Source organism: Mus pahari, chromosome 6 (genome assembly GCF_900095145.1).
Source record: "Mus pahari chromosome 6, PAHARI_EIJ_v1.1, whole genome shotgun sequence".
NCBI classification, from domain to species: Eukaryota; Metazoa; Chordata; class Mammalia; order Rodentia; family Muridae; genus Mus; species Mus pahari.
The window spans coordinates 71,661,370-71,678,127 of record NC_034595.1 but is presented as its reverse complement, the minus strand read 5'-3'; the positions used below and the strand labels follow the sequence as shown (position 1 = coordinate 71,678,127).

Below are 16,758 nucleotides of genomic sequence, written 5' to 3'. Positions count from 1 at the left end.
CAGCCTGTCCATCGGCTACTGCGGGACGAGGCGAAGCCCTCAGGGTTCCGGTTAGATGCGAGTCACCAGCAGCCTCTCTACCTCGGGCGAGGAAGCCCACGGAACCCACTACTCCCGAGACCCGCCCGCAGCAGCCACTCAACAAGCCGCGGCGAGGCGTCCCGCGCATGCGCGCCCTAGCCCCACCCTCCCCTGGGCCCGCCTCTCCCCGCCCTCTGCGTGCGCACCGCCTAGAGCCCGCCTCTCAGAAAGACGGCTGGCGCATGCGGCCCGGCCGAGCACTGGCTGCCCGAGGCTCACCGCGCGCGCGCCGGCCTTGCTGTGGCTGACACGAGACTCCGAAGCCGGCCTCAGGTAGGCTGACTTGAGGGATCCCGGAGGAACGGCTCCCGGGTGCAGGAGCCTGTGGCGCCGACAGAGCCCGGCGCGGACGGCCACGCCGCCGGGGCGATAAATGCCTCTTCTCGCCAATCAGGGGAGAGCTGGCCCGGCGTTCTGCCCAATGGGCTGCATCTCTAACGGGAGTGGGGCGGGCAGTCCCGGAACGCGAGCTGCCGGCTCCCGCGCGCGGGCCGCGTGGCCCGGCTGAGGAAAGGGGCCGAGTCGGGCGGCGCGGGCAGCCGGGCTTGGTGAGGTGGAGAACGCCGAGTACCGCCGCGGAGGGGTCTCCCAGAGCCCCAGCCTGTGATGGGGCCCGACTGGCGGCCTCGGGATCTTCCCGGCGCTCCCCGGCGCGCGGGAGGAAGGGGCTTGTAGGTTCGCTGGGCCTCACGGCCCAGGCTGCCCGGCTGCTGTCGCTCTTTCCAGCCCAGCGCGGAGATGCTGGCGTTCTTGAGTCCACTACGTCAGCGTGGCTGCCTTACGTCCACACTCATTATTTTAAATCCTCAGCAGCCTGGTGACGCGGGTGGGTGCTGCTGTGGTTCTCGTCCCACTTTTTACGGCGGTGCGAACCCGGGCATCAGACGCCTCGGGGCTAGATTTAGATCTCAGCGGTGGATCCCGAGCCTGATTTCCACCGACTTCAGTTTTCTTTTTCTTTTTAACAAAAGCTTTCAAGTTTTTCATTCGTGAATTTCTCTGGTGCCCCTTGCTCTGTATTATAGCTCCTGTACTTGAAAAACCTTTTGTGTCTTGTCATCTTCAGAAAAAAAGTGCAGCGTGGACATTCAACTTTGCCCATGAATTGGCCCCTGGCTATCCCTTTGCCCTAATCTTTTCTTGGTGCATCCTGTGGGCTTACCTGCTTGTTCACGCTTTGGTTCTTAGCTCATTTCAGTCAGTCAGCCTTTCGGACCCATAACAAGGCAGGTTTTCAAAAGGAGCTCCTGGATCCTCCCTCAGTCCAGGTCATCTCTCCCGGGGACACTTAAGTTTGGACCCAAATTTGACTTTAAGTTGTGGTGCCCCCAGCATGTGAGTAGCTCTCCCATAATAGGCAGTTTGTAAATGTTAGGGAATGGGTCCTCTCCAACTGGCTCTTTGTGGCTTTTGGAATATTTTTTTGCCAGTCACTCTGGGAGACGGCCAGAATCTATCTAATCAATCTCTCTCCCCCCTCCCCCCATCCCCCCACACACATACAGAGAGAGAGAGAGAGAGAGAGAGAGAGAGAGAGAGAGAGAGAGAGAGAGAGAGACAGAGAGACAGAGAGAGACAGAGAGAGACAGCCTGTTCTGAACTGAGGAATCTGTAGGAACATCAGAAATTGACTCAGTAAGTCTAGGCTGTAGTCTTTAAGGTATGCCAGGATGCCAGGTTAGGGCATATCTAAAATACTAAAATATAGCCAAGTTTGATAAATGCATTAGTAAGAAGGAACCATATAATTATGAGGTGACAGTTTTTCTCTCAAGGGTATTGTCTACCCTTTTGGGGTTCACAATCCGCGTTAGCATACTAAACCTTCCTGAAGGTCTTGGGTTAAAGACTAGTCATTATTTCTTTTGATTTTTTTTTTTTTTTCTGCCCATAAAGTCACCTTCCCCTCTTTGAAATAGGATCTCCATATCTATGTAGATCAGGGTGTCTTTGTTTTGTTTGGTTTTTGTTTTTTTGAGACAGGGTTTCTCTGTATAGTCTTTGTAAACCAGGCTGGCCTCGAACTCAGAAATCTGCCTGTCTCTGCCTCCCAAGTGCTGGGATTAAAGGTATGTGCCACTACCACCCAGCCAGGGTGTCTTTGAACTTGGGGCAACCCTCCCTTCTTTTTCCAAGTGCCCCTTTCTTTACAGGAATGGAGTACTATATTCTGTCAAAACCTTTCTGGAAAACACAGTTGTATTTTGCAGAAATAAACTTTTGAAACGACTGCGCAGAGGGTAGAAAAAGGATAACATTCCTTACTGTTTAAGGGGAAAGGTATTTCAAGCATTATGATTTCCTTGCCAAGTATGTTCATTCTTGTTCCTGGGAGGAGTGGAGCTGGGAAATGTGTCCTGCAGAATTCCCCTTTCTTTGTTCCTTAGCTTATTTTGTTTTAATTTGGCTTCACACAGGGTTTTTAGAGGAGGAAAGTGTCTTCTGTGCTAAAGCAAGCATTTCTTGATGCTTGGTGGCGGCATTTTCTCTTTTTGGTCACATTTGGGTTTGCTGACCAATTGGTGGCCTCTGAAGCTGGGAACTGGGGACAAATCTTTTGACATGTCACTATGTCATTGCTTGTTGATGCTGTTTTCACTCAACATTCAACTCTGCTGGTCTTGTATCCACTCTACTTGTCTCATGTTTCTTTTACTCCCTGCCCCTACTTTATTACCCTCTGGGTTTGAGTTTAATGTCATGTTCTCTATTCAGTGTGTGCTTCTGACTGGGTTATTTCACAAGTTCCATTTCCTGCAACCTGTATCATTTCCATAGGGCATACCTGGGAGAGACTGCTCCCAAGAAACAACTTATTAAAGTACAGATGAGAACTACATGTAATTGAAGGAACTGGAGGTTTTTTTTATACTTCATTTAAAGGCTCAACAGTTCTTTTCTGTTGGTCAGTCTTCCAGAACTTAGTTTTCTCTGTGTGATAGCAAATTTTCAAGGAGAATTTGAATGCTCATTCAAGATTGTGATTCCCCCACTCTCCCATACCAGGCAAGTGTCTCAATATTTACCCTGTGTGGGGGGGAAAAAAATCACAATCTTGAATAAGCTACAAAGTTTTTTTGTTTGTTTGGTTTGGTTTGGTTTGGTTTTTGTTTCCTTTTAAGCTACAAAGTTTTATTTGTAAGATATATGTATATAAATGTGTATATTTATATATAAAATTTCCGTCCAGGTTAAAAGAAAAATGAAGTACATTCTAGTTACTGGTGGTGTTATATCAGGAATTGGAAAAGGAGTCATCGCCAGCAGTGTGGGCACAATACTTAAATCATGTGGCTTACATGTAACATCAATTAAAATTGACCCCTATATTAACATTGATGCAGGAACATTCTCTCCTTATGAACATGGTAAGAACTTCTTTTTTTTTTTCCTCATTTAAATAGTAATGTGCCCGGGAGAACATGCTAGCTTTGGGGCGTGAGGTATACATCTTGTATAGCTTCCATTTCTTGCCTTATAGAATGATCCTTAGTGCAACAGAATGATGCTTTTTCTCTCTCGGATTAAGAGGAAGCTGGTATCTTAATAGATTACCCAAGAGTTTCTATGATACATGTGAAATATGGGAGCGAGATGGGGTGGTGGCAGCTGAATAAAATTTTTTATTCCCTTGAAAAATGAAACATTTGAGAAGATAGAATATGCTGCTTTGTATTCCCAGTCTGTAGAAATTGCATGGGTAAGTAAAAGCTGTAAGAGACTGGGTTTTGGCCCTGTCATGACAAGTGTCTTTCAAATAGGGCCATTTTGTAGAAACAAGTAGATGCTGGTCTTGAAGAGTAGGTAAGCTTGGGATTCTTGTTTTCCTACTGGAGTTGATTATATTAATAATGAGGATATTTTGAAGTGAGTGAATGAAGTTGAACCCATAAAGAAGGGTGGAAGATAGCATTTTACTTTGTTATTGAAATCTTTTTTTCTTTCTCTTTTTGATTTTTGAGATAGGGTTTCTTTTTTGAGACAGGGTTTCCTCTTATGTGGCCCTGGCTGTCCTGGAACTCACTCTGTAGACCAGTCTGACCTTGAACTCAGAAATTCGCCTGCCTCTGCCTCCCAAGTGCTGGGATCAAAGGCGTGGGCCACCACACCCAGCGAGATGGGGTTTCTTTCGTGTGGCCTTGGATGCCCTAGAACTAGCTCTTTAGACCAGGCTGACCATGAACTCACAGAGATCTGCCTGTCTCTGCTTCCTGGGTGCACTTTGTGGCTGTGAATTCTTATTTGTGGTGTGATGAGTGATTGTTTAAAGTTGGAGAAGCAATGTTGAAACAAACCTTACTTAAAGCTGAGTCTGGTGGCAGTCCTATAGTAGTAATCTTAGTTAGCATTAGGAGACGGAGGCCAGCCTTGACTAACTACATAGTGAGCTCAAGGCTAACCTGGGCTCCAAAGTGAGTTCAAAGACCACCTTGGGCTACTATAGCAGGACGCTGTCATAAAACAATAGAACTCTTAAGTCCCCATGTCTTCAAGTTTTAAAGTTCTATACATTTGTTTTCTGGTTTTGAAGTAAAAATCTGTAAGGATATATACTACGACTAGTAGTGAGTAGCATTAGAAGATCCGTATACTAAAGGGATTTTGTTGTTATTATTCTCTCATTTCTAGGGGATTGAACCTAGGGCTTTGTGTATGCTAGCAATCTCAATCTCTCTCTCTCTCTCTCTCTCTCTCTCTCTGTATTTTTTATCCCTATAGATAGAGTTAGATAAATAGATACTGCTTTTGTAGGGATTTTATATAAAGTTCTTGAGCAGTGGATGGGTTCCTTTTCTAAAAGGGTGATATAAGACTGTTTCTTTCCCTGTTTTTGAGCTTGTCCTCTATGTTGGTGGTAGGAGTGAGTCATTCTAGGTAGTATTTCCACTAGTCAGTTATAAAGAGTAAATGTTAAACAAAGGATGGAGCAACTTGGGCTATTGAATAACTACTCAGAACTAAAGTGTAGCTTGGGCTGGCTTGTAAATTCAATACCACCTTTTTCTGTATATGTTTAGGGATTTCAAAATGTCCCATTTCTATTCTTGCACATTTTCTGCTCGAGTAGGTGTTTTGCTCAAGATGCTATATTACTGTAAAGTCCCTTCATTCACAGCCTTCATGGCTGGCCTTGCCCTCCATTCCATGCTGTTTAACTATTCCCGATAGAGAGTGAGTTCAGGCTGAAAGCTTCATCTTTTGGAGAATTGCTAATTTTTCTTTTCTTTTCTTTTTTTTTTTTTAGATTTATTTATTTATTATATGTAAGTACACTGTAGCTATCTTCAGACACTCCAGAAGAGGGCATCAGATCTTGTTACGGATGGCTATGAGCCACCATGTGGTTGCTGGGATTTGAACTCTGGACCTTCGGAAGAACAGTCGGGTGCTCTTACCCACTGAGCCATCTCACCAGCCCCTAATTTTTCTTTTTATGACATATTTAATTTTCTAGAAATGATGTCCTTGTTTTGTAATCAGATTATACAGGCTTTGTTCTGAGTGTTTATATTTCAAGATTGAAATTGCGCCATGGCAAATGTGTTTTTCATTTCCTTGAACATGTTCACTCTTCACTGCAGGAGAAGTCTTTGTGCTGGATGATGGTGGAGAAGTTGACCTTGACTTGGGAAATTATGAGCGATTCCTTGATATCCGTCTCACCAAGGACAATAATCTGACCACAGGGAAGATATACCAGTATGTCATTAACAAGGAGCGCAAAGGAGATTACTTAGGGAAGACTGTTCAGGGTAAGACTGGATTTACCTTTAAGACATAAGTTATTAGCCAATTTAATTTCTTTTTAGTTCAAAAACTTACTTTTATATGATTTCACTATTTTGTCAAGGTATTATTACCAAAATATCCTTTCAGCTGAAAATTCAGAATTGTATGGTTGTTCACTCAAAAAATATGTGAGAAAGCTGTTGTTGTAGTAATGGCATTGGTAGTGTTAGTCTAGCATAGTGGTATGATTGGAGTCCAGCGAGCTATTACTTTTACATGCTGGGTAGTGAAGGCAGCTTGATTGGGGCCTAATGCCAAGTGGCTGTGTAAGTGAGGAGGAAATGAGCTTCCATTGCATATGTTGGCTTTCTGTGTCATGTGGGCTGGTGGAGTCTGAGAAGTAGGCTCTTGGGGCCCTCTTGAGCTTTCACCAGCACAGCTGACATCTGTTGACTGTTCTGAGATTTCCTATAAGTAGTCATTTGGGAAAAATGTTTTCATTTGAAAAGGTGGCATTGGGACACCATTGGTCTAGTGGAATGACAATATGCCAGTTAGGGCCATTGCTTTCCTCTGAGTTATAAGAACAGATTTGCATTTGATTTTTGCCTTGGCTGCACTGAGAGCTAAGGTTCAGCCTGACACCTGGTTCTTGCATGGGGCTGCCTTTGCCAGATCAAGGCTTAATTATTTGTTAATTTGGGGCTTAACTCTGTTATTTACTAGCCCTATGAACAACTTTTCTGTAAAATGGAGGTGGCCAAGGCTTCTGCTACTTGAGCTGCTACTTGAGTTAAGGGACCGAATCAGTATGATGCTGCTACACCTTTTTTTCTTTTTCTTTTATAATTTCTTTTTTTTTTTTCCTTTCTTTTTTTGGTTTTTCAAGACAGTGTTTCTCTGTATACCCTGGCTGTCCCAGAACTCACTCTGTATAACAGGCTGGCCTTGAACTCAGAAATCTACCTGCTTCTACCTCCCAAGTGCTGGGTGGGATTAAAGGTGTGTGCCACTACCACCTGGCATGGTGCTTCACCTTTCTGACACGTGGAAGGGACTATAGTGAATTAAGGTTATGTCAGACATGCATTTGCTGGTTCTGGTGTACTTGTTTGTCTGTTCATTATCAAGAAATCTTTACTGATTTAACTGTGGTCAGACCCTTACTGGTCCAGCTCAGTATATGTGATGAAGAGATTATTGAGTTCACTATCTTCATGTTAATTGGCCATGGGACAGGCAGAAAACAAATCACATGAGATCTCTGATAGCATGTGTGTTGGAAGTAAAGAGTAGGGCCAGAAATTGTGACTGGGAAAGCCACTTTAGTCAGGTGCCTTGGGGCTCCAGGAGAGAGCTTGAGCTTAGGAGCCAGTTAAGAAGAGTGAAGAGGGAGGCACAGGTACACAGGCCTCAAACCACTGGGGTCTTTGGGCAAGGGTTAGAGGGAGGCTGCTATGGCTGAGACACTACAGTCTGGAGCAACGGAGCAGTCACTCGTGGATCTTGTGATGCTTTCATTGAGTACTAGAGTTTAAATGTGGAATGGTGAGTTCTGATTAGTGTTTATAGATCACTTGGCTGCTCATTAGCACTGCTTCTAACCCCAGATTATTTCCAGCAGTTACCCGTGTACTTTAGGGACTTATATTCTTGAGTTCAACAACTGATTCTAAAGTGTCCCATAGTAGCTGGTTATTACTGATCCCTGGATATGCAGCTGTAAAGACATTCTCACAAGTAGAGATAGCAGTTATTGCTACTTGATAGATGGAGACACCAAGCTGACAAATAGAGGAAACTTTTTATTATATTAAATCAGTGAGCCACATCTAGTGCGCGGTGAACTGAGACTTCATCCTAGATGCTGTGCTTTCATACTCTGCTGTGTTGTTATGTCTCTTGCAGTAGAGTGTCTATACTTTGGTAAACTGGAATCAAATGGCACAGGGTTCTGGTAGACTGATTGCTCCTGGAAAACCACTGTGTGATGTACCCACTGCAGCCTCAGCTAGGAGCAGTAGGGGTGGTCACATGGTTTTGTGTCCATGTGTGGCCAGGAGAGTAGGCTGCATAAGGTAGGTGTTCTGAGGTCCTTAGGGAGCCACTCTTTATTTTATTTTTTAAAAGGCTATATTGAAGACAGGTTTATTGGGAAGCTGCTCTCGGGTGAATTCACTAGTCCCAAGGACTGAGGCCAGGGAAGTCACCATGGGGCTCGGGGGTGGGGAGAGAAGCAGCAGAGAGAAGAGAGTAGGGAGCCACTCATTCTTTTCACTGACTTCTAGCAACAATTTGGAAAGGAGACCTAGGGAAATGTGAGCCCAAAGATTTATTGAGTCATTTAAAGGTACTTCAAAAGTGATTATAGGATTATATTTCTTGTTTAGACAAAAAAAGTACCCCATTATTTGTTCATCCAGGCAGAAAAGTATTTCATTTTATCAGTGAATGTATTTACCTTCATAAATGCTGATTGACAGCAAGTGCAAGTCACAGGTTTCTTTTCTCTTTTTCAGTTGTCCCTCACATCACTGATGCAATCCAAGAGTGGGTGATGAGACAGGCATTAATACCTGTAGACGAAGATGGATTAGAACCTCAAGTGTGTGTTATTGAGGTTTGTATGATTCCTGTCTCTGTGAACTAATTCAGTCATTCCTCTCCTTAGCCACCAGTAGGACTATGCCCAGTGAAATCCCACCCTTTCATTCCTGTCCATGCAGTGTGCAGCAGCAGGTGGAATGGAGCTCAGGGGAAGCAGTGCTGTCTCCACGGGTACTCCCTTCTGTGTGTGCTGGATGATCTAATGCTTGACTCGTAGTGGCAGGACACATTTCTATCCCTCCCTTGATGTTGGCTGCCCTTTGCTTGCTTCTGGCAGAATTTACCCTGTTACTGTCCTTTGCTTTGTATCTGTTCTACTGTCATTCCAGGACTGGAGTTCACAAGTCCCAGCAGTTTTGCTATAACTGGTAGTTTTTATTAGAAAAGTTATTTATACTTAAGGAGATACATCTAGGTTTCACTCTATCCTTTGTGGCTCTCAAGTGAATTAAAGGTACCTAAGAATTACAGTTTAGTTCCTGGTACAGTTTTTTGGGGGTGAGGGGGGTTTAAGACAGGGTTTCTGTGTAGCCTTGACTGTCCTAGAACTAGCTCTGTAGACCAGGCTGGCTTTGAACAGAATTCTGTCTGCCTCAGCCTCTCAAGTGCTAGGATTAAAGGTGTGCCTAGCTCCTGGTACCTTTAAAACCTGACCATTTTCCCAAAATGCTGTGGCAATATCTGCAATATTCTTGGGGTAATCAAGAGATTCTAACAGCCTCACTTTTGAGCACAAAGCAGTGTCTGAAGACTGACTTCTGCAGGGCTACTAGGCGTTTGAAGTCACACTGTAACTGGCCACTGAATTGAGGGCTACTAGGCGTTTGAAGTCACACTGTAACTGGCCACTGGCCAGCACATGTTAGAGAGTCCATGTTAACTTCTGAGATGCTGTGTCTTTTCAGCTTGGTGGCACAGTGGGAGACATTGAAAGCATGCCCTTCATTGAGGCCTTCCGACAGTTCCAGTTCAAGGTCAAGAGGGAAAACTTTTGTAATATCCATGTCAGTCTGGTTCCTCAGGTAAGGCATATAGTTTGACTCTAAGCTTTCAACACTGAAGGTGCTGGAAATAGGAAATAAAGAACTTCTGTGAGTCTATTACAATCACATTCTATTTACTTATTTGGTGTGTGTGTTGGTGGGTGGAGGCCATACATGCTCATACCTGCTGAGCCTTCTTGCCAGTCTATGATATGAAAGATCAAATGGAAAACATAAAAAATGAAACAGGACAGTTAAAATTAAAGGTGGTAGATTGAACTTGTATGCTTATCTTTACTATCTGTCAAAGTAAAATAATATTTAAAGACAGAAATTCAAAAAAGATAGATGGTGTGGAGAAGAATTGGTGGTAATAAAAGTAAGGAATTCAGAAAGCTGCTGAAGGAGCAGTCTTGTAGCAGAAGATGTTGAGAAGTTACCCTTTTTCTCGTGGACTCTCCAAAGGCTCAGGATAGGCAGTGGGAGGCTTTCAGGCTCTTGTGGGAATAGATATGAATGAATAAGGGCTCACCGTAACTGTTGCTTTAGAAGAGGTGAACTACTTAACTAATTTGTTTATGTGCTCATTCCGGCATCTGTGATTCTTTCTTGCCATAAGATAGCCCTGGGAAGGGTTTCCTGACAGGCAGACACTATGGACAGTTGAGAGCAGTGATGCTGACCATAAACATGCTGTGTTGCTGAGAAGATGCCTTGCTGACTTCTACCTGCTGGTTTCCAGAGTCTTCAGAGCCAGAGCGGGCCCCTCCACATGGGAAATCTGAGACCTATATATGACTAGCCTAGGAGAAGACACTTACCCTAAGACTCACCAGTCACCAGCCTGTCACTTATAGGGAACTTGTAGTTTGCTTAAGAGTCAGCAGCCATGGGGCTGGAGAGATGGCTCAGTAGCTAAGAGCACCGACTGCTATTCCGAAGGTCCTGAGTTCAAACCCCAGCAACCACATGGTGGCTCACAACCATCTGTAACAAGATCTGACACCCTCTTCTGGTGTGTCTGAAGATAGCTACAGTGTACTTAGATATAATAATGATCAATAAATAAATCTTTAAAAAAAAAAAGAGTCAGCAGCCAGTGACTGCATGTGCTCAGCAGGAATTAGATACCGTAAGACATGAACATGAGACAGAATTGAAGTTAAGAATTGGGTAAACAAAGATGAAAGTATGAAGGATGGAGATTTAAGGAATACCCAGAAAGAAGGGCAGAGACAGAAAATATGAGAGAAGAGGTAAAAACATTAGAAGATTGGTTCAGATGTGTTATATATAAAAGGATATCCTGAAAATTTACAACAAAGAAAGGAAGAGGGATTAATCCCAGCACTCGGGAGGCAGAGGCAGGCGGATTTCTGAGTTCGAGGCCAGCCTGGTCTACAGAGTGAGTTCCAGGACAGCCAGGGCTACACAGAGAAACCCTGCTCGAGGGGAAAAAAAAAAAGGAAGAGGGAAGTGTAGCCTGAAGCGGGTTATCATGGCATGGCTGGGGGCCAAGAATTACTGATTGGCTATGGGAATAGAGCCATATTCCTTTGTGAATGTGTCATCTTGGCTGCCTTATGCTGAAACAACAGAGTTGAATATATATATGAAAAGCCATATGATTCACAAAACTCAAAAAAAATAGTAGTGCATTTTGAGATAGACAATGTGTCATAATGTACGCAAGGCTGAAACCTAAAATACTATTAAAACTCTTTTCAGAGTTTTCTGACCTGTGTTCTGAACAAGGAAACTTCAAGATACAGATTGAAAAAGCCCATTGAGTGCTTACTATATATTAGGGCTAAAATGATCAGCACTAAGGTTATTAGCTAGGAGAGTACGGAATAATGGAACAGAAGGCCTCAAGGCTCTAAGGAAAAAAAAGATCAGATGACAGTATGGCAAAACTAGGAGCCAGCAGAAAGTGGAGCCATGGCATTAAAACATTCTGAGGCAGTGGGTTTCAACCTTTCTAGTGCTGCAACCCTTTAATTCAGTTCCTTATGTTATAGTAACCCCAATAAAATTATTTTGTTTATACTTTCTAACTAGTTTTGTTACTGTTAGGAATCGTAATGTAAATATTTGTTTTCTGATGGTCTTAAGTGACCCCTATAAGTAGGTCTTAAGGCACAGGTTAAGAATCACTGTTCTAAGGGAAGGTCCTTTCTGAGATCTATAAACCTAGCAGATTTGTCTTAAGTTTGGGAAGAGAATAAAGACACTTTAATATAGACAGAGATGTGGCACACGACTTTCCTGAACAGGTCTTTACATACACAAGTGTACACAGCTGAAAAGGATGGTGTCATGATACAGGACAGAGAGCTCAACAGAAGCATGCCTTAGACAGGAGCTGAGAAGTAGCAGTGAAACGCAGCAGAAGACTTGAGTTAACATGGGGGTTAGCTCAATGACAATCCTTGTCCTGAGTATGGGCAGAGCCCTGGTTCAATTGTGCTCAAAATACAGATATAAGCAGAGACATTATTTGGAGGGTTTGGGGAGTAGGAGGACAGGGCCAAGTAATACTGGCTGTTAAGCTGAACCCCATAGACTCTAAAACATATGTATGTGTAACTTCAATAAAAATCTAGGCTGAAGTGTACAACTGAATTATTCAGAGGTTTAAAGAAAAGTGATGCTAGGAATTTTCCTAGAGAAATGAACTGCTTTTTTCCCCCCCTTTTGTAAAACAGCCAAGTTCAACGGGGGAACAGAAGACAAAACCCACCCAGAACAGTGTTCGGGAACTTAGAGGACTCGGGCTTTCTCCAGACTTAGTAAGATTTCCTAAGTCCTCTGTTTTGGTGTCATCTCCCAATTCTAATTAAATTCTTGGCCTGTATGGCAGGATGGACGATTGTCAGTATGTGTTTGATGGTGGAGAAAATAGTGCATCGGGTGGGGCTGGAGTTTGTGTGGACTTCCTGGGTCTTGCTTCTTGCTGCCCTCCATTCCTCCCGAGAACATGAAGGAGGAAACCAGTTGGTTAGCTCCTGTAGTTCACTCGTTTCTCCTTTGCTGTCATACTCCTTGGGGTGTAGGAGTTTTGGAGAAAAAAACAGATAGTGGTGTGTTTGTGGATCATGTGCACTGTGCTTAGAGCTGACGTTTTCATCTCTATTTTAATTCCAGTTGTGAAAAAGCCCTAATTTGACCCTTCTTTCTGCTCAGAGTCTCTTGTTTTCTTAATTGCTAGGTGGTGTGCAGGTGCTCAAATCCTCTTGACACATCTGTGAAAGAGAAAATATCAATGTTTTGCCATGTGGAACCTGAACAAGTAAGTAAAATTTCAGCTCTGGAAATGGCTTTTTACTTCTTGCCTAAAGCCAGGACCACAAACTACTTCTCAAGACTTGTTATGTCATTGGTAAGAGACAGAAAACTGCCCCTAGTTCTTAATACTTTTCCTCTCTTCTCCCATCCCTTGTCTTTGTGCTGTTTGGCATGAATGTCTCTAGGGTTTCACCTTATTCCTTTTGCATGCTCATCAAGTTCTCCTACCATTGAGCTATCTCAGGCCTGTATTTTTACTTTTGGTTCATTCCAGGCTTGACTTTATGCTTATCTACTCTTAGTCTTTCAAGTCCTGAGATTACAGGTGTATACCCCCAACCTAGTCATTGCTTTGCTTTTGTGCTTCTGGTGCAAATCCAATTACACAGTGATACATGGTAAATAGGTGATCTCTAAAAAAAGATTGCTAGAGAATGTCCCTTACTTAAGCTTGTATACCCTAAGCCAGTTCAGACCAGATTAACCCTTCTATCTTTCATACCCAGATATGTTGGGAGTTTCCTTGACTACAAACTGTCTAAATTTGATATTTCACTGGCAAGGAAATTTACACTATTCAGAGATGGTAGTACGTGTAGCTTGGTGCAGGTTGGAGGTTGAGGGAATCTGAGGCTGCTAGGTGCATTGTTTGAAGATGGGTGTATATGCATAATATGTACAAGTAAAGGAATGTGGTTGGTAAGTACATTATTAAAGGGGGGGAGGTATATAACCCCAAACCAAATGTGGGTCCCAAGCTAAACTGTCTCCTGTTTGCCTACTTTGGTTCTTAATAAAAAGCTTTTGCCACATTCTCTTTAACCCTCAGAACTAATCACTTCCCTTCCTGGGTTGCTTGCATATCTAAGATATGCTGGTCATGAACATGTCTTATGCCCCTTGATATGTATATACACATGCATGTGTAATCCATTTTATGTTTCTGCAACCTGGTGTCCTGGATATTATGGCTCCCATATATTTTTTTGTCTGCTGCAATGTTAATAGATCCTGTGATATCTAAGTATGGTGCTTATTTATGGAAACACTAGTGGATATAAATAGAGCTTATGGCATTGGTCAATGTGTTAAGACTTTATTTTAAATTTATTTTATGTGTATGAGTGCTTTGTTACCATGTGTACATCTCTGTACAGTATGCATGCCTGGTACCTGTAGAGGTCAGGAGAGGGCACTGGATCTGGAATTCGAGTTGCAGATGGTTGCAAGCTATCTTGTGGCTACTGGGACTTGAACAAAGGTGCTCTAGGTGAACAGCCAGTGTACTTTTTGTTTTGTTTTTGTTTTTTTGTTTCGAGACAGGGTTTCTCTGTAGCCCTGGCTGTCCTGGAACTCACTCTGTAGACAAGGCTGGCCTCGAACTCAGAAATTCGCCTGCCTCTGCCTCCCAAGTGCTGGGATTAAAGGCGTGCACCACCATGCCCGGCTAGGCTTAGGATTCTTACAAACTCCCTCAGAGGTTCTTCTGTACAGATGAGTTTGAGAACCACTGATTTATTTGTGGATTCAGGAACAGGTCCTCTGTGGGCATACTTTCGATTTTGTATTATGAGATAGCCTAAGCTTAGCCTCCTGAGTGCAGGAATAACAGGCAAGTACCATCCCATCTGGCTCTATTATAAGGATTTTTGCATTCGTATTCACAATAGCCTAGCCACTAATTATTTTCTATTCTTGAATCAGTTTTGGAAGTTTATCTTTTTCTAGAAAATTACCTTTTTTGTTCCAAATTAAAGTGTCCCTCCACCTCCAAGGTCATATAGCTATAACCAAAGTTACTTGTTTTTATTTAAGCACCTATTAAATCACTTTTCTTTTCTTTTCTTTTTTTTTTTAATAATAGGTGATCTGTGTTCATGATGTTTCATCCATCTACCGGGTACCCTTGTTGTTAGAAGAGCAAGGGGTTGTAGACTACTTTCTTCGGAGACTTGACCTTCCTATTGAGAGACAGTCACGAAAAATGCTGATGAAATGGAAAGAGATGGCAGACAGGTTTGCCGCCTCACATGCAGTCGGGCACACATGAATTCATCTTTTGCAGGGGTTCCATCATGCTGCAATAATGTGTTAGCACTACTAATAGAAAAGGTGCTTGGTAGGAAGAGAGGGTCAGAAGGCTAATAAGGATTTTATAGTCCATGTGATCACAGCACAGAGGAGGAGGCCTGGCCAGGCGGGGCCTCTTCCCAGGCCTCAATGCAGAGAGTTCAGATTAAAATACTATCTCTCAGCAGCTCGACAGCACTACTAGCAGCCCAGGGGCAGAGGGATACACATATTCCCAGAGCCCCTATGAATGCTGGCTTTGGCTTCAGCACTCCTGTTGTGTTTCTGTTATCTAAGTGGAGTTTGGGAACATTACATTCATTCTACAGAAAAGGGCTCAACGGGTGTAGGCTGCTGCCATCTTGTCCTGAAGCTCTGAGTTGTCTCATGGTGTAGAGCAGGGTGAACCCAACTGTAGTTGGGACATCACTGTGGTGGTGGTGTTTGTTTAGGGATTTTTCAACACTCCCTCCCCCTATGGCCTTTTTAAAAAAATAACATTTATTTATTTTGGTTATGTTTGTGTGCTTGAATGTGTGCATGCCACAGTGTCTGTGGAGGTCAGAGGACAACTTGTGGGGATCTTTTTTTTTTTCTTTCCATGGGTTCTGGGGATAAAGCGCAGATCTTCACACTTGTATGGCAAGTGCTTTTAACCACTGAGCCATCTCATTAGCTCTAGTCCCACTTTGTTTGCAAAGCCTGCAGCGCAGTTGATCTGAGGGTCATTTCTATTGTCCTGTGCACAGTACTCAGGTGGTACTCTCAGGTTATCATCTTCTCAGGCATGTTTCCTGTTTCATGTAATTTTAGTCTCCTGATGCCATGGACATTACAAGTAACTGTATTGATTTTTATTTGCTAGATATGATCGCTTGCTGGAGACCTGCTCTATCGCTCTTGTGGGCAAATACACCAAATTCTCAGACTCGTATGCCTCTGTCATTAAAGCTCTAGAGCATTCTGCATTGGCTATTAACCACAAGTTGGAGATCAAGGTAAGGAAGTGGGGGTGTAGGTGTAACCAAGGAGTAAGTGGAGACAGTATATGTATGTGTTTTAAATGTTTAAGAGGTTTTTTTGGGTGTATGTGGTATTTTGGGTGTTTGTGTACCATGGTATACATATGGAGAAGACAATTTGTAGAAGTCACTTCTTTTCTTCCACAGTGTCAGTTTTAGGGATTAAACTAGGTTGTTGGGATTGGTGACAAATGCCTTTTCCCACTGAATGATCTCAGAGACTCAAGCTTAACTGCTTTATGGCTTTTGGAGCTTTGCATTCACTTTTTGGGATAAGATTTACATTTGCTGTTGGCTCCAAGAATATCTTTCAGAAATAATGAAAAGAAAGGCCTTAGTGCTCGGGTCTGACTGTCAGTCTGTATGGAATGGGAGGGCCTGGTGGACACAGGTACCATGTACAGCTGAGGGCACTGCCTAAGATCCCTTTCCCAGTAGCTGCTCTGATGGGATGTCGGTACAGGCTTCTAGCAAATACCATGGTTAAGGACGCAAGACTACAGGCTTGTGGTGCTGGCTTTGGCATCCAAGTGCTCTGTGACCTTGGATATCTTAACTTCATGCCTCAGTTTCCTTTAAAAGAGGATAATGATAGCCCTTCCTCCTGTGGTTAAGAACTCATGGTTTACTGGGAACTGCTGAGGTTGAGTCTGCCATTTAGGAACTGCTAGATGTATTAATTGCCCTTAGAAGTTAGCTTGTCAGTCCCTTTAGAGCTTTTGTTGCTATTGTACTGGCTACAGCTTTTCAGGAGATGGAGGACAAGAGAGTTGGAGCTTGGTCCCCAGGGGCTCATGAAGCTGTGCCCACAGTTGGTAAGGTTTCCCGCCTGTTTCTCCACATAGTTCTATGATAATTGAGTGTGCTGGCACATAGGTTCCTATAGAGTGGTATATGGGTTAAGAAATAGAAGATCCCAGTTTACTACCTTGACTCCTTTTGGGGGTTGGGAGGGCTAGTTCTTTTCATTATTTTAT

At 43.4% G+C, this 16,758-nt stretch overlaps 1 protein-coding gene across 1 annotated transcript in view; it reads left to right on the top strand.

The window, feature by feature from the left end:
* Nucleotides 1–219: 219 nt before the first annotated feature.
* The window catches only part of Ctps1 (CTP synthase 1), a 29,557-nt gene continuing 13,018 nt past the window's right edge, over nucleotides 220–16,758 (top strand). Inside the window, exons 1-9 of the mRNA XM_021199633.1 lie at nucleotides 220–354; nucleotides 3,272–3,449; nucleotides 5,664–5,834; nucleotides 8,331–8,431; nucleotides 9,324–9,440; nucleotides 12,110–12,193; nucleotides 12,613–12,693; nucleotides 14,554–14,705; nucleotides 15,625–15,757. Coding sequence (XP_021055292.1) covers nucleotides 3,284–3,449; nucleotides 5,664–5,834; nucleotides 8,331–8,431; nucleotides 9,324–9,440; nucleotides 12,110–12,193; nucleotides 12,613–12,693; nucleotides 14,554–14,705; nucleotides 15,625–15,757 — 1,005 coding nt within the window. The 5' untranslated portion in view covers nucleotides 220–354; nucleotides 3,272–3,283. The remainder of the gene's footprint in view (nucleotides 355–3,271; nucleotides 3,450–5,663; nucleotides 5,835–8,330; nucleotides 8,432–9,323; nucleotides 9,441–12,109; nucleotides 12,194–12,612; nucleotides 12,694–14,553; nucleotides 14,706–15,624; nucleotides 15,758–16,758) is intronic.